At 53.1% G+C, this 17,146-nt stretch overlaps 2 protein-coding genes across 3 annotated transcripts in view; both read left to right on the top strand.

The window, feature by feature from the left end:
* The window catches only part of POMT2 (protein O-mannosyltransferase 2), a 37,944-nt gene extending 35,380 nt beyond the window's left edge, over nt 1–2,564 (top strand). The window contains exons 19-21 of one of the 2 annotated variants that reach the window (XM_006925480.3): nt 814–954; nt 1,135–1,249; nt 2,067–2,564. In XM_006925480.3, the coding sequence (XP_006925542.1) occupies nt 814–954; nt 1,135–1,249; nt 2,067–2,172 (362 nt within the window). In that variant the 3' untranslated portion in view covers nt 2,173–2,564. The remainder of the gene's footprint in view (nt 1–813; nt 955–1,134; nt 1,250–2,066) is intronic. The other variant, XM_015599670.2, reaches the window with a different exon arrangement.
* A 5,824-nt stretch (nt 2,565–8,388) lies between these two features.
* On the top strand, nt 8,389–12,338 carry NGB (neuroglobin). Its single transcript, XM_006925477.1, is given in 4 exon segments — nt 8,389–8,477; nt 9,933–10,044; nt 10,681–10,800; nt 12,204–12,338. Coding segments are annotated over 4 exon segments (456 nt in total).
* The last annotated feature ends 4,808 nt before the right edge of the window (nt 12,339–17,146 follow it).

Genomic DNA, 17,146 nt, shown 5'->3' with positions numbered 1-17,146 from the left:
TCTCGTTTGCTTTTTAAAGCTCACAGTCAACAAATGCTTGGTGCTACATCCTCCCAACGATCCTATATGGTAGGGATTGCTATCTCTGTTCTGTGGATTAGGAAACCAAGGCATAAGAGGTTAAGAAACTTGTTCCAAGACATGAACTAGAGCTGAGGTTCAAACCCAAGCAGTCTGAGTTCAGTCTTCACTTTTAACTTCTGTGTTCTATACAGAGCTGCCCATCTTTTCTCTTCTGCCCCCTCTTGTTTCATGGCCCTGTCCCCTAGCGGGATAGAGAAGAGCCCCCAGGGCATGATCTCTGGGATCTCATCCTAGTGCTACTTCTGGTAACTTCAGCTGCCAGGCCATGGAGCACAGTGTCTTAGGCTTTCACACAGGCTCTTTTTCCCTCTGCAGCTATCTGACTCATAGCACCGTGAATAGCCATAGCTCTTCTCTCCCACCCCCATCCTTGTCTCTGACCTTACCCCTGCCCTGTCTGCCATTGCAAAGATCTGTATGGCAGCAAAGATGTGGGAGATGGAAGTAGTGGGGAAGCCGTGCTGCCTCCTGCTGGTGTTTGGTGCCTCTGCCGTGGATGCTGTGGCCTCACCAGGCTGGGTCGTGAGCAGGCTTTTTGAGAACCAGTTGCTCCTCTCTTCTGCCAGCTGCCAGAGGACTGTTTGGGTTGGTCCAGATGAGGGAAGGAAGGGCCAATGAGGTGATGTGGCTTATTTAAGTCACATAGCAAGGAAGGGGCAGAGCTGTACTAGAGTGTGGGACCCCTGCCCCTCCCTGTCTGCTGACTAGGGCTGTGCTCCTTGGGTCCAGGGCTGTCCGAGGTCCTGCTGCGAGGAGGTGGTCAGCTGTTGCTTGGCTGGGTGCTCCATTATTTCCCCTTCTTCCTGATGGGCCGGGTCCTCTACTTCCACCACTACTTCCCAGCCATGCTCTTCTCCAGCATGTTGACAGGTCAGCACTGCCCACCTGGTCTTGGTGATAAGGGTGGAGGATGGGGAGGGGAAGAGGCCACCATTGAGCAGCATTGCTGACACTGAGTCTCTGCTGCACTGACCTGGGCAGCCCCTTTCTGTTGCATCTGTGGAAGTCATCCTTTGATGGGCTATGCTAAGTTTCCCTTTTCTCCGCTAGGTGTTCTGTGGGATACTCTCCTCCGGCTCTGTGCTTGGAGCCTGGCTTCTTTTTCTCTGGCCAGCAGCATCCATGTGCTGGGAGTCCTGAGCCTGGTCCTGGGAACTGCCTACAGGTGAGCATCCCCTGCACCTTGCATTGCTGCTACCTGGCCCCAACCCTAATGCCTCAGCCCTGGATGCATTTTTTAATTCCCTGGGGTGCTTCCAAGGCATACAGGTGCCTGGGTCCTATTTCCAGAGGTTCTGATATAGTCGAGCCCAGTTTGGACCCTGTCAACCACAGCTTTCAAAGCTCCTCAAGTGACCCTACTGTGCAGCCAAATAGGAGAAACATGAAACTCTATATTCTTTCCTTGGCCAGTGGTTCCCAGCTTTTGTGCCAGTGGCACACTTGGAGGGCACCTCTCTTTAGGCACAGTGGCTCCCTCCTGGAATAGTGCTCCATGGGGTAAGAGAGAGGGTGGGTTGAGAGGCATGGGGTGTGTGGTGTGCCTCAGAATAGTTGGAAAGAGGGTGTTGTTTGGAAAGCCACCCTGCTCGCTCCACCTTGCCAATCTCACAGATCCCTTGTTGAGAGTCACTGGCTTTTAGGGGCCAGGGGGCAACATAAAAATGTGAGCAGGGAATGGCGACCTGTGTCACCATTTAACAAATACTTTGGGCCAGACCCCTGGACTAGTCTCTCTCCTGGGCCTCTGGGGAAGAACCCTTTCCTTTATTGTCATTAAATCAGCATCTGCTAAGCTCTCAGGCTACAGTGTGCCGGTGGTGCACTCAGGCAGACGTGGCTATGAAAGGGAGTGGGTCTTGTAGGTAGAGAAGATCTGACGAGCTCCAGCAGGAGGAGCTGAATTTCAGAGTCTGCCTTGCTGCTCGTCTCCACTGAGGCACCAGGATGCCCACTGTCTCCCTCTGGATTCTCTCTCACAGCTTCTACCTCTTCCACCCTCTTGCTTATGGGATGGTTGGTCCCCTCGCCCAGGACCCCCAAAGTCCAATGGCAGGACTGAGATGGCTGGAATCATGGGACTTTTGAAGCTGTTGCAAGGACTCCAGTCTCAGTCCAGGAATTTCCTGGGGATAGCCAGCTGTGGAGCCAGTCCCTGGACCCTCCCAGCTGTGGATGAAGCTCCCCAAGGAGCCTGAGGAATTCTGTTGCCTGCCAGGACCAAGCTCTGGGCGCATTCCCGGAATTACACAACACTGGAGAGAGCCACGGCTCTGTCTGCGGAGATTCCACCGCTGGGGATGGCTCGGCCCCAGAGGACAGCATCTCCCAGGCCTGTTTCCCCAAGTGTGCAGCATAAGGAAGGATGAGTGTACAAGAGTGAGTGGGAGTGTGAGAGTGTGAGAGTGTATTTGTCCACATGCCTGTGGAATATAGACGGTAACTGTGGATAGCTGAGTGTCATAAACTCTAAGAAATAGTCCAGGGCTACAGTAGTATTTTCTGTTTTTTTTTTTTTTTTTCCCCACACTGGATTTGGTTTGTAAATAAGACCCAGCAGTAATTATCTGACCTCCAAGAGGCTGAGAGCACTGACCCAACCTTGGGACATCACCCAGGGCAGAGCAAATAGGACTGGCAGCTGTGCTGCCCTCCTTACAAACAGCTACAGCTGAGTACCCCTGAGCTGGAGGGCTGGCCTCCCAGCTGCTTTCCCAAGTGGCTGCTGTTGAGAAGTCTCCTGTGTGGCCCAGGTGGCTGGACTTCCTATCTGCGGTGTGCACAGAGGATTGGGCTCCATAGCAAGGCAGCTGAGGACTTAAAAGCCCTTGGTTGGCCCTCCTTGGCCCTTAGTTCCTTGCTCTCTGAGAATGTCACATGATAAGATTGGTGGGGGGAATGGCATCCTATCCTTGGCTGCTCTGTCTTCCCAGGCCCTGGGCGCCAGAGGCAGTTTCTTGCTGCCCATCCCTTTCCCTCTGCATCCAGCCTGGCTGTGAGGACAGGACAGACACATTCTCCTGAGAGCTGGGAGAGCCTTTAGGCCCCTTGCTTAGCTGCCGAGAAAGACGTGCAGCAGAACAGGGGTTTGCATGGTGCTGGTCTGGGGTCCCAGGGTGGGCTCATGTTCCTGTCACTCATTAAGTCTTCCCTGTTTTTACTTCTCTAGTCTTTCCCTGCTGACTCCATTTCATTTCCCTACCTCTGTGTCATTGTTTCACCAATCTCTTTCCCCAAAGACCCAGAGCGCCTAGAAATGCCTTAAAGCTTCTACTCTGTATCACTTTGAAGCCCAGACAAGAAGCTCAGAGCTGTTCCTTTCACTTCCTCCCCAAATGAAAGGGATTTAAAAAAAACCCTTGGGTCGCAACCTAACCAACCCAAGGCCAACCCTTCAGCCTCCTCCCTCCTCCCAGTGCATGACAGAACACTTATTTTGTCTCAGAGGACTGTGATGCTTCAAGATTAATGATAAATCTGTGCCACACTCCATCTTCCCTCCTCTGTAGCCCCCACCAACTCTGACAGGGTCAGAGCTCTTTAGAGCATCTTCAGGAGGCGGTTGCCACGGAGACTAGAAATTGGTACCAGGGACAGGCTGTGATACCTACTGGGTGGCGGGGAGGGAAGCTTCTGGCCATGCTTAGACATTCAGACCAACTTTCACTAATGTTAATAGAGGAAATACAGCAACATCAAAAGCAAGGAAGGTTTATTAATTAGATCTGGGCCTGATGACCTCCTGCTCCCAGGGCTATAGTCCTTTTGACTTCCTCCAGCAGGAAGCACTGCCTGTGGGCTGAGTCTGGGCTGCTTGCTTAATTGCATTTCTAGAAGGGAAGGAGAGCAGGGATGGAGAACCTCTGTTCACCCCTGTCACCCCACCATTGCCCTCCCCTCCTCCCTACAGACAGCATTGGTTTCTTCTGAGTTGTATGGGGGCAGCCATCTGGGTGGGCTTTCCTGGAAGTAGGATGCAGGACTCTGCGCTTGGCTCTTAGCAAAGAACAGTGGCCCCCCCATGACAGCTGGGAGGTAGCTGAAGTTCCCTTGTGCCTTGTGCTTCCTAATAGGAACTCTTTGGAAGGGAGGCGTGCTGAAGGAGACAGAAGGGTAGCTACTCTGAGTGAGGGTGAGGAAGAAGAAGTCTCAGGCAACTTCCTGCCCATCTCCCTGTTAATTTGGCCACACAGGGGACAAAAGTTTTCTCTGTCTCTTCCACTGCTTTCTGAGGATGAGAGAAGGAGAATTGTCTGCCCACTCCTTTTCTTCCTTCTTGCCCAGACGGGCAGATACTTCTCTGGGGACAAGGCTACATGGGTTGATGTAGCTTCACGTGCTCAGGTTCGGTTGCTGGAAGATGCTGGGCAGATGGGCTGTCAGGGTGGTGCTTTAAATATGAGCCCCAGCCTCCGGGAATTGGCAGAAATGTGACATGCCCCGCAGACTTGCTGGTGGAGGAAGAAGACATGCGTTAATCAGCCCAACCTCCAGTCAGCTTCTTGAGCCACATTTTATATTTAAAAAGTTTCCACAGATAATCAGACACTGTTTACTTTTATAATAAATAGCTCTTATTTGAACGCCACGTTGTTCTTGTTGTATTTAATTGAATCTGACTTGCCCTCTAGCTCCCAGAAAGAGATGAAGAATGTTTTAAGTGCAAGAACCATTCTGTTGTGTCTGGGGTCTGAGGCCGTTCTGATTCCAGAAGAGGCCCTGGGCTGGGCAGGTGAGCCTGATCTTACTCCAGGGGGCATTTAGGCCCTCCCATGTACAAGGTTACTTGAGTAATGTTGTGTTATTTTGATTTATTTAAACTTATTCCAAAATAAGTAGGAAACTAGACCTTAGTTTTTCTCTTTTAACCTGTTCACACAAGTATAGAAAGGAGTGAGAGAGAAACAGTTGTCCTCTTCTGAGACAGCTGAGGGGCCCAGCATTCTAGCAGCTTCCATCCTGCTTTACCAGAGGCCCCCATCTTGGCAGGGGTCTCCTGTTATCAGGAGTGCTGTCAGGGGTCCGAAGTAGGTCAGAGCTGACTCACGTAGGTGGGCGAGTAGGTGGGCGAAGAGAGGAGCAGCACTGCACTGTGAAATTGGGGGTCTTCTGGGCTGCCCGACTCCCTGCTTCCCTCTTAGCACCAAGAGTAGCTGGGGGTGGGAGAGGCAGGTGGGTCACGCAGATCTTTAGGAGATGGAAAATGCTGAGGATAGGCACATTAGAAAAGGACCAAACACTTCTTGACTGGCACAGTTTAGTTTACCAAATCCTCACACTTCTGTGACACTTAGTCTTCATAAAGGCCCGGTGAATAGTGGGGCCAGGATTAGGCACCAAGTTGGGCTTTTCCTGCTTCTCCAGCCTGGGTCTGTGACTAGAAGTACCTTACCGGAACAACCTGGCAGCCCCGGATCCCCGGGAGAGGAGACCTGGGCTCAGCTCAGAGGTGTCCAGGTTCAGCCTCTCCCTTTGTACTTTCAGTCCAACACACCGACAGCTCATCTCAGGCCCGATGTTTCCTGCTGCACCCAGACCAATGGTTTTCTGGGAGGAAAAAAGCCCCAACTTGTAGCATTTGCCAATTTCCTTGGTGCAAATACTCCTACCATGGCCTATTTCAGGCTACCAACCTGATGTCACTGAATGAGTTGGAAATATGCTCACAGTGGGTTCTCACAAGTCATCTAAGAGCCAGTTCTAGTACGCCATTGACTTAGCCAGACCCAGTGACTTTGGCTTGGTCTGAACTATGGACACAGCTCTTGGCCACAGTGCATTAACATGAGGCAGTGGCGCATGAAGGCCTAAGGATGGGCTAGAGTGAGACCTGAGGTCAAATCTTGGCCCCACCGCTTATTAACTATGTGACCTTGGGCTAGTTACTCAACCTCTTTGCCTCTGTTCCCTCAATGGTAAAACGAGGGTATAATAGTACCTGCTTCATAGAGTTATCAAGATGAAAAGAGTTAATGATGCAAAGTGCCTTGCACAGGGTCTGGACATGAATGCTCAGTAAATGCTAGCACTTCATTGTTGTTTAGGATAAATTGACCCCAATGACGGCACTGTTTCTAGAATAGTATTTGAACTTCCTTGATTAGAACCTCCTGCCCAAGTTATGGACAGATGCCAGGCAGGGAGGGGAGCTCCTGTGACTTTTCTTCAGCTTCTCAAATGTGGATTCAGACCCTAATCTGGTTGGAATACAACACCCTGACTGCTTAGGCGCAGCTGGATTCTCAGGCCTTTTCTCCAAGGAGAGAAGAGATTAGCGTGCATAGCCCTCTCCTGCCTCCTCCTGGCTCTAGAAAGGCTAGAAAAGCTAAGGCTATTACCTCCCATTAACTTATCAGACCCCAGACCCTATCCAAAGGAGAAAGGAGGCAAGAAGGGTCCCGAGTGTAGACAGTTGCCAGGGAGTGCAAACGGGGTGGAGTGGAAAGCTTCTGATGAGCCAGGTGGCCTGCACGGAGCACCGGACGTCTGTACTCTGAAAGAGGGAAAAGGTCTCTGGAGACGTTACCTTCCCCTGTGACCTGCTGCACCTGGCTGCAGGGCCACGGGATACCGAGCTGGAAGTCAAGTCCCTGAATACCCTTGGCTTTCTTCTCCCTTCAGCCTCCAGTCCCTTTGTGCTTTTAGCGAGGCCCTCTTGGACTCTTCTGGACACAGGCCAGGCCGCCTTACAGCCCTGCTCTCCTGCTCCATCCCAGAGGCCCCAGAGCTGTGTGGGGAGATGGGCCAGAGAGGACTAGGGGGTACTCAAACTTCTGGGTCCTTGGAAGAGGGAGAGCTGCTAGATGGCTTCATTGGGCTTGGTTGGGAACACGAAAGAGGAGTTCTGCTGAGGTCCTTAGTCTTGATTCAGGGCCAGAAGGAGAAGTTCTAGAAGGCAAGGAAGGACTCAACATTCCATACCCAGTACAGGGCTCGCCATGGAGCCGCAGCCTGTTCGTAACCGATGGCCCCAGAACACCTACTTACCTTGTATCCATGAAAACAAAGGAGGTGGACTGAGAGGCCCCCAGAGACCTCCATACCCAGCCCAGCTGTACATCAAGTACAGCTGAGGAAACTGAAGGAGAGGAGGGTACAGACTGAAGGAGAGGAGGGTACAGACTGAGAGGAGACAGGCTCAGACACTCACAAATAATGACAAACGAGGGTGAGAAATGAGCTTGCTTTCCCAGCCCTGGGCCATGGGAACTGGGCTGGGGCTTGAGGAACTTTCATCCTTGAAAGAGAAAAGTTAGGTCTAATTGACAGGCAACTAACTTCACACCCTGAATGGCAAGCGTGAGATTCTGTGCCTGAACTTACATATTTAGTAAAATACTACTTCTATTTAAACTTTTTAAAAAGTCTTAAAAATCATGGGATAGAATGTTCGAGCTTAACTCCCTCAATGTCCAGGTAGTGCAGAGTTCACAGCTGCTGCCCGGAAGAATGGAAGACCCCACCTTGGCCAAGCAGAGCTGGGGTTAGGAGTGGAGCCCACAGATCTCTAAAGATGGAGTCCCAGGGAACCACAGGCCTAGTTGGAAATGGCTGCAGCCTTGGCCCTGCCCCTCAGGCTGAGAGCCCTGGTGTGGGGTTGCCTCAGTCAGACCCAGAACTAGGGCAGAGGGCGCACCCAGCCTCAGCCTGGTCACACAGGTAGGTGACGTGGCATCCCCAGGTCCGACCTTAGGAAAGAAGGAAAAGGACTCTGTGGCACAAGGTCCACAAGGTCCACAAGGGTGGCAAACGCAACCATTTCCAAGCAATATTTGAATGAGTCTTGTGGAGAGGTGGCTTATATAGAGCCTACCCAAGGTAATTAAATTCAACACGGTGCCCTAACTAGTAGGTGGTCACATGGTACCGCCCGTTTCCAGGTGAGAAACAGGCCCAGAGAGGCTCAACGATTTCTGTTAAGCTCTGAAGCTCGGGCATTTCCCATGCCACCAGGTCGTCTCAGGCCAGAGCTGGTTGCCTAGAGATGTGCGCGCCTTGATGCACGGAGTTGGGCGAGGGCCGCGGTTGCTTTAAAGCGTCCGGGTCCCGCGGTGCGGGGTGGGGCGCTCTCGGAGCCGCGGGGCCGGAGCAGGGTCCCTAGAAGCGCCAGAGGGGGGCCAGCAGGGCTGGGGCACACCCACCCAGGGCAGGGAAGTAGAGGTGACTGGATCCCGCCCAGCCGAGGTGCAGGAGCCACAGGGGGTGCCAAGTGGTCCGCGTCGCCCCAGAGATGGCGCGGCACGTGCAGTGACTGTGCCAGCATCCAGAGGGTCCCAGCCTTGCTCCCCGTGTCCCTGAGCGAGTATGGAGCGCCCGGAACCCGAGCTGATCCGGCAGAGCTGACGGGCGGTGAGCCGCAAGCCGCTGGAGCATGGCACAGTCCTGTTCTCCAGGTGAGGGTGGCCGGAGCGCCCCGGGGGTGCGGGCCTGCGGGGTCCTCGCCAGGAATGGGTTCCAGGTGGCTGACCCGGCGCCAGAGCAGGGAGAACCGGCCCGCTGCCTTGGCGCTGGGGCGCCTCCAGATGCGCGCCAGAGGAGCCGCGCGCAGCGACGGGTGGTGCAGCCCCTTCTGCTCTTCACTCGGCCAACGAGGGCGCGTCTTGCATCCAGCGCTGCACACTCGCTCCCCACGCGGCTCGCTGAGAGCCAGCGGCGGTCCTCACCGGGACCTCCTTACGCTCGGGCCCGCAGACGCCAGTTCCCGCGCTGCGCCTCCTCCTGATTGCTCTTTCCTTGGATGGTGACTTCAGGGGTCCCCACGGCTTCCAGTAAGGGGAGACTGGGGTGTCCCCAGGGCCCACGCAGGGAGGGTGTGCTGGGCACCTGGCTGGCGGGGCACAGGGTCGGGCCCCAGGAGAATGCACTTCCAGCAATTAATCAAAGGATAAATCTTTCCGAGGAAAGGACCGGGCTAGGACAGAGAACTGCCAGGGAAGGGATGACAGATGGCCAGTGTCACCACGGAGAAGGGGTAGGGGATGCACAGCCCCTAAGGGGGAGGAGGAGACCAGTCTTCAACCTCAACTTGAGGGGCTCTGGATAATCCCTCTCCCACCACCAACGAGGCCAGGCACCCTTTCAAGACGGTTTTCCAGGATCCTCCTCTCCCTAAGGCAGCCCAGAACTTCTGAGGTAGCTTTGCCAAACCTCCCCACCAACAAAAGGGAAATAAATTCACAGAGTTCCACGAAACCCTGATGAGCCCTCCCAGATGTCTGAGAGCTTCTGCTTGTGCCTCCAGGCGTTCTCCAAGCCCACCGTTTTCTCGGGCACCCTCTGTGGTTCCACTACCCCCAAGCCATGTGACCTTCGCAAGTTACTCGACCTCTTTGGGCTTGTTTCCTCTATAAAACTGGGGTAACAGTTGTACCCACTGCTTAAGATTGGGAGGAATACACAAGTTAACCATGTGTAAAGAACTCAGTTCTCAGTAAGTGTAAGGAGTTCTTAACACTATTATTATCATCACTTTGTCTCCTCAGAAGTGATGAGACTGGGAGATTCCGACCTAAGAATGGGAAGGGGGAGGAGAGGGGAGAGCGGGGAGAGACAAGGGCTTTCCTCTCCCCGCAGTGTAATTCCAGACTTCCTGTCTGAGGATCCCTTCTTGTCCCAGCACCCTTCAACTCTTTATGGAGGGGCTGCTACATGCCAGGTCCTATGAGTGGCCTGGGGACACATGCTTCTTCTAGGAAGAAGAGGCTGCCAATGCTGGTGAAGGGGCCAGTGCAGGTTGGAGGCTGTGCTACAGTTAGGCGGGGACCCTGGCCCACCGCCACTCCCACTTCAGGCAGCCAGGGCCTGCAGGGGTTGACACCCAGGGCTGACACCTGGGCCTCCCCCTACAGGCTGTTTGACCTGGAGCCTGACCTGCTGCCCCTCTTCCAGTACAACTGCCGCCAGTTCTCCAGCCACGAGGACTGCCTCTCCCCCTCTGAGTTCCTGGACCACATCAGGAAGGTGAGGGTAAGGCGGAGTGGCCCTGGGATCCAGCAGAAGCCTTTCTGGGGAGGATGAGGGACTTGGGATTGGACAGATTATTTCTGTTTTCTGCCCCAGGCCTGGTCTTACTCTCCTCCTTCTGCTTCCTCATGTCAGGGGCATCTGCTCCTTTCCCTGTGCACTGAGCTGGGCCCAGTCTGAGGCACCAGAATCAGCCTTCTCCCCGACCCTGTGCTCAGCCAGATGGTCCCAGCTGCCATTGTCCTCTGCCTTGTCCCCCTGGCTCCTGTAGGTGGTGTTGGCGCTGACATACTTGGTGCTATAGGCCTATGAAAACCCGGCTGGGGTTTTCTTAGAGGCTCTCGACTCTCACAGGACCTCAGGCAGAGAGCACTGTCCTGCAGGCATGGTTAGGGCTTTGAGACCCTCAGAAGGGAGGGGCTTCGTTCATGGTGTAATATTAGTAGCTTGGCCACCACATGCTGAGCACCTACTACACGCAGACATGGGTTGTCTTCCATTTCTGATCCTCGAAAACTGAGGGTCCCGGTGACTTCTCTCACCTCTGGTTGGGATCCCCAGGTTCTGGACTCTGGTTGTGAGCAGGGGGGTTTCTCTGGCCTCTCAGTTTCAGTGCTGCCTTGGCTTTGACAGGTGATACTTGTGATTGACGCTACTGTGACCAATGTCGAGGACCTGTCCTCACTGGAGGAGTACCTTGCTGGCCAGGGCAGAAAGCATCGTGCAGTGGGTGTCAAGCTCCGCTCCTTTTCGGTAGGTAAAGAGGCCCTTCCTTTTTCCAGAGTTCCTGACCTGCGGCCACTACTCTGTCTCTCTGTCCTCCCCTGTCTTCCCCACTCCTATACCCTCAGATGACCAGGGCTGGGGCCTGCCTCTGGTACTTACCTGCTGTGTGACCTTAGTACTGCCCTGACCTCTCTGAGCCTCCAGTTTTTCTTCTCTAGTATGGCTGCTTTTAGAATCATAGAAAGTAAAGGAGCCTTTGGGATTAGGGGGTCTGCTCATTTTCTATTGCTGTGTAGAAGACTATCCCAAACAAACAACAATTTCTGATTTCTTTTGGTTCAGAGGCGTGGTTCTTTGGTTCCACATGCTGTGGCTAGAGCCACTCATGCAGGTCCTTCAGCTGGAAGCTTGTCTGGGGCTGAAATATCCAGGATAGCCTGTCATCCTTGGGGTCTCTCTCCCTGTGGCCTCATCATTTCGTAGTCTAGCCAAGCTTCTGCACGGAGGAGCAGCTGAGTTTAAGAGGGAGTGTTCCAAGAGGACAAGCCGGTGTCCAAGCACTCTTCCAGACTCTGCTTGCATCACTCTTGCTAATGTCCCATTGGCCAAAGCCAGTCAGATGGGTGAGCCGAGGGTCAAGGTAGAAGGCCCCTACTCAAGGCGAGGTTCATGGGGGGCTTCTGACGTGACAGTCTACCACATAGTCTAGTCACCTTGCCCAATGGTAAGCACCTTGAGGAAGGGACCGAGTTTGTCTCCGTCCCCAGGATTAGCACAGTGCCTGGTCTTCAGTGGATATTCAGTAAATATTTGTGGAATAAATAAACCTTATTTTATTACGACTACTAACGAATGAGAGCAATTATTATTGTTGAAGGCTTACTGTGTACAGATGCTGTGCTAAGAGCTTATTATAGGTATTCTCAATCCTTCAACAACTTAATGAATTGGAACTTTTTTCCCTCTGTTTTACTGATGAAGCAACTGAGGCTCAGAGTTGCTCAAAGTCATACAGTTCATAAATAGTGGAGTCAAAAAGTGAGCTCAGGTTCATGTGTTTGTGAAGCCTGGGCTCTTAACACCATGAATGCTACCTTGCAGAGAAGGAAACTGAGGCCTGAGGGCAATGACTTTGCTTGATCTGAGCCGGGGGTCCCAGGCAATGCCTCAGCCTCACGCTTGGGGTAGTTGCAAGGCTGGCAGTGGAGCGAAGTAAGTGTTCATTATAAAGCCTCAGATTTAAGGGGAAAGGTGGGCATAACGTGGTAGCCAGGGATTGGGCAGAATCCTGCTCAGGAAGCATGGACCCTGCGCAGCAGAGAAGAAAGGCCCAGGAGCCCTTACCAGGCGCAGGCCTCAGTTTTCTCACCAGTGGAATGGCGTGATGCCTTCCTGCCTTCGGGAATGACCGTTGCCCCTTGCCTCTGCAGGCAGTGGGTGAGTCCCTGCTCTACATGCTGGAGAAGTGCCTGGGCCCCGCCTTCACACCAGCCGTGCGGGCTGCCTGGAGCCAGCTCTATGGGGCTGTGGTGCAGGCCGTGAGTCGAGGCTGGGATGGCGAGTAAGAGGCAGCGCCTGCCCAGCAGCCTCCACCTGGCGGCTTCTGTCTGTCTGTGTCTGTCTGTTGGTCCATGTCTGTTGCAGCCCAGGCTCCCCTAGTCCTCCCTGCATCCTTGTCCTATTGGCCATAGTGGAGAGGTGATGGAGCAGGGCTGAGTCTCTGTCCCCTACCCCAACCCCCACCACCCACTTAAGTGCAGGCAGGGGGAAGGGGGTGGCTTTTCCTTCAGGAAGGGACTTCTGGATTTTCCCACGTCCCCAGTAGCTTCTCCCTGCCTGTCTGATTTCCTCTCTGGCATGCCCTCTTCTGCCATGAGAAGGAGCAGTATTTTGGTGGCACAGGTGACATGGGGCTGGCAAGGTCTAGGGCTTTAAGAGAATGGGCTCTTGTTCCAGCTACCCTTCTCTGGTGAGCCAGGGCCAAGTCGGGCAGGGGGATGGCTGAGCTCCGGGCACCTTCCCATCTCGCCTGCCTTTAATGCTTTTCTCTCCCAGGGGTGTTTGCTTTTCACAAGGAAAGAGGAGGAAAAACTTGAGCCTTCACGGTGGAATCACAGGCAGGTAATCACGAGAATCGCTGAGGAAAGGAGAGGTGACCTGGCTCTGTGAGAGGGCTCATCGGGGTCCCAGGGGCCTACTACGATGTCACCTGACCAAGTAGTTTTTCTTCTGCAGTATCTCCCTTTCCCTCACTCAGCATTCCGGTGGGCGCTCCATTATTATCTCTGTGTAGGAACCAGTTGGCCGACTGGGGTGGGGCTGCGTAAGGCCAAGGAAGGAGGGGTGACTTCATTCCGGAGAGACTTCATTCTTCCTTACCACCCACTGCAGCAGGGCCTGAGTCTCATCTCTCCAACCCTCCCTTCTGCCTCTGCCTGCAACGACTGCAGACCCACAGCACCCCATCCTTTATAGCTGGTGTGTGCCTGTACTTAGGCAGGTGGAGAGAAGAAAAAGCAGTGGGAGAGGCCCTCTGCTCTCACCCTGAGCTGTCTGCACTTTTATCCTTTGCTCCGTGCTGTGGTCGTATAAACTCATGGAGGATAAACCTGTTCTGTGTGCTTCTCTGACCTTCTAGGACTGGTCTTTTCTTGGGTGTCAACTTATGCCAGATGAAGCTTGCAAGGGGTTGGATCTAAGGCAGGGTGGGAGGATGGGGTCAAGAGGACCAAGGCTAGAGTGGGTGGAAATGAAGGGAGAGGCCTGGGGAAGCCAAGCCAGTAGCTGAGATGGAACTAGGAGTCTGTGGTGGAAACTGCCTGTCAGAGCACCAAATCCAGCTATTCTTCCTTCTAGGCACAGAGATGGACTACATTTCCCAGCCTCCCTTGTAATTAGATGGGTCAAGTGACCAAGTTCTGCCCAATGGAATGTGTGGGCATGTGTGTCACTCCTAGATCTGGCCCCCCAAAACCCAAGTATGCTCCTCTGTGCTCTGTCATCTGCTAGCTTGATGCAGACCTCACAGTGACCTTGAGGGCCATATGATGAATGTGACAGAGCCACAGAATGGAAGGAGCCTGGGTCCCTGAATCACTGCTTGGAGGAGAGAGCCCATTAAGAAGTGCTTGGTGGGGCCCAGGTATTTCTTCACGATGTAGAGCGGAAATTCACCCATTTTGAATTTTACAAGAAAGAGACATAAACTTCTATTGTGTTTGTGCCATACACTTGGGGGTTAGTTTGTTACAATACATGCCCACACTAATTCAGAGTCTGAGGTAGTTCATGAGTCAGGGACCTGGTAGCCCACCTGCTGGTGGACAAGGTGAGGACAGAATAGAAATGGGCCCGGTGACAGGACAGCAGCAAAAATCACCAAAGACTCTGAGGAAAGCTTGTAGATCCTCCTCAGAGGGGAAGGTGCCGATCCCAGGGTGGGCTTCTCAAGGACATTAAATGGGTAAACCTGGAGCGCACATTGGAGTTCAACAGCAGGTGTGAGTGTATGTGTGTGCGTGTGTGTGTTCAGGAGGACCAGGCAGACAGGGTAGAGAGACAGCCAGGGCCTGGAGAGGGAGCAGCATTAAAAGTGGTCATCATGTGAGCAGGCTTGGGGTTCATGCCCCACATACTCCTGGCCTCCAAGGTGTGGGGTCCTGGAGCTGCGCTGTATCTGGAAAGACTGCACCTGGGCCACAGTCCTCACCCTGAGCCTTCAGTGTTTCCATTCAAGACCAACGCTGCAGGTGCCAGCAGAGCCTCCCCAGCTCCCAGGTGAGCTCAGATGTCCAGGCCTGCCAGGCTGTGTGACTGCAGACATTGAGTCTGGAGCATGTTAGGGATGCTTTTCCCACTGTGGTACCAAAAGCATTTTTCTTTTTTCGAGCCTCACAGTCCCCACTGAGAGAGGGCCTCCTCTGCTGTGTGATCTGATAACAGCTCAGACTCAGGAGGCCATGTCTGACCTATGGCTCTCGAATGTTTGACACCCAACCCACTTAAGTGCAGGCAGGGGGAAGGGGGTGGCTGTTCCTTCAGGAAGGGACTTCTGGATTTTCCCACATCCCCAGAGTCTGTATCTCGAATGTTTGACACCCTCTCAGGTGACTGGGGTGACCTGACTTTGGAAAAGCCAGACAGCCTCCTCCTACCCGTGTCTTGAGGTATCCTAAGCATGAGTGTTTTTATCTCTTTAGAAGGTAAAAACTTCTGCTTGTTCGTCTGTGCCTGTGCACGTGTGCATTTGTGCACACATGCACGCACGCGTGTGCGTGTGTGCGTGTGTACGGGGCGCAGTTCCTTCCTCCTCTGTTCTAGGTCTCAGCCTCGTGACCCTCTCGTCTGTATTCCTCCTCAGTCTGTCAGCCCACAAAGAATCACCCACTCTATGCCCCTCTTCTCTCCAGCTACCAGCCTGTTTCTTTACTTCCTTTGATAGCAAAACTCTTCAAAAGAGTTGTCTTTCCTGGCCATTTTCACTTTCTCACTCCTATGAGCAAACGGGAACCTATTTCAACCACGCTTTCAGCCCCAACCCTCATCTGCTACTGTCCAGGTCACCAGCAACCTTCATCCTGCTGGACTCAGGGTCACACCTCAGTCTTCATCTTGCTTTCCTGCTCGGCAGCGCTCGGAAGTTTTTTTTCTTTCCTTTATTTTTAAACTTTTCGTTATGAAAAATGTTCACATACACAAAAATCGGGGCCTAGTGAAGCTCCACGTGCCCTTCACCGAGCATCGATGGTGAGTAACTCGAGGTCTCCTCTGCCCCTCTTATTTTGCTGGAGAGTTTTACAGCAAATCTCAGACTTCCTGATCTTTTACCTGTAAAGTCTTCCATATGAACTTCTGGCTGATCCTTTTTTCACCTCTTAACCCATGCCATCGACACACCTACCAAGATGAACAGTAGCTGCTCGACATCGCCTAAGGCTCAGTTTATATTCAAATTCTCCCGATGTCTCAAAGATGTCTTTCTGCAGCTGGTTTGTTCAACTTGAGAAGCAACCACGGGCCATCCATTGCATCTGGTGGTGTCTCTTGAACCTTTCACTTCCCACCAGCCCCTCTCCCGTTCTCCCCTGCTTTTGATTTGTGGGATAAACCGGCTCGTTTGTCTAATGGCATGTCCGGCATTCTAATTTGGCCCATGTTTCTTTGTGGTGTCTTTGACTTCGCTCCTCTATGCCCCGTGATTACTGTCATGTGTGGTTAGAGCTGGGGGCTCCCTCCTTCCTTTTTGAGTCCCTTTCTTTTGGGACACCAGGCTCTCCTGCTTTTCTTCCTTCCTTGCTGCTACTCCTGATCAGTCTCTGCTCAGTCTCCTCCCAGCCTCTTCCCTCCACTTGCTCCCACAGAGATCTCAGCCAATCCCATGCTTTAACCGCCACCCACATGCTGATGCTCTGAAGTTTACATCGCCACCCTAACTCTCCCCTGCTCCAGGCTCTGGCATCCAGCCACCTGCCCAGCATCCCTGTGAGGCATCTCAAATGTAACATGACCAAAATAGAACTTGCTATTTTCCCCAGACGCCACCCCGCCACCCCCAATTCCAGCATCCTCTGCCTCCAAAAACAGATTTGCCCAGTTGTTCAGGCTGAAGAACTGGGAGTCACCCTTACTTCCTTGCTGTCTCTCAGGCCCCACATCTAACCCATCCTCACACCCTGTTCTGGATTTCTCTCTCTCTCTCCTCATTCACTGACCCGTCCTTGTCCAAGCTGTCATAGTGTCTCTCCTGAATGCATCCAATAGCATGCCAATGGGGGTTCTGCTTCCACCTGTCCCCATAGTGGCCACAGTCATCATTTCAACACTTAAAGGGATCACGTCACTCCTTATTCAGAATCCTCCAGTAGATTCCCATATCACTAGAGTCAACTTGTGTCCCGACCGAAGTCTATGAAGCCCCACTGTCCTCTTAGACCTCGCCTCATTCTGCTTCAGCCACTCTGGCCTCTCCACTGACCCCTGGGCCCTCCAGATCTGCCCGGCCCTGCTTCGTGCAACCTCTACATGCTCACATCTCCTTCCCGCAGAGCTTGTCCTGGATCCTCCCCATTTCCAGTCGCTCCCCATCCCCTTAACCTGCTTTATTTTTTCTTCGAAGCACTTATCCTTACCCGACATCCCCTATATAAATTCGTTTATTGCACTTGTCATCTATTGCAGTCAAAATGGGAAGGCTGATAGAAAAGCCACTTTGGGCTCTCTGGAGGGGAGGGAAGAGGAGATTCTTCAAACCCTTGCTGAAGGTGACAAGGTAGCCAGAAGTGACCGCTGAGGCCCATCATGTGTCCAGACCACACAGTAGTACTTATTGCAAAATAAGATGGTAACAACAGAAGTTGTGCCAGTGCTAGGTATT

Source organism: Pteropus alecto, unplaced genomic scaffold (genome assembly GCF_000325575.1).
Source record: "Pteropus alecto unplaced genomic scaffold, ASM32557v1 scaffold8, whole genome shotgun sequence".
In the NCBI taxonomy this organism is placed as follows: domain Eukaryota; kingdom Metazoa; phylum Chordata; class Mammalia; order Chiroptera; family Pteropodidae; genus Pteropus; species Pteropus alecto.
The sequence above is the reverse complement of the archived record's forward strand: the minus strand, read 5'-3'. Positions and strand labels throughout refer to the sequence as shown.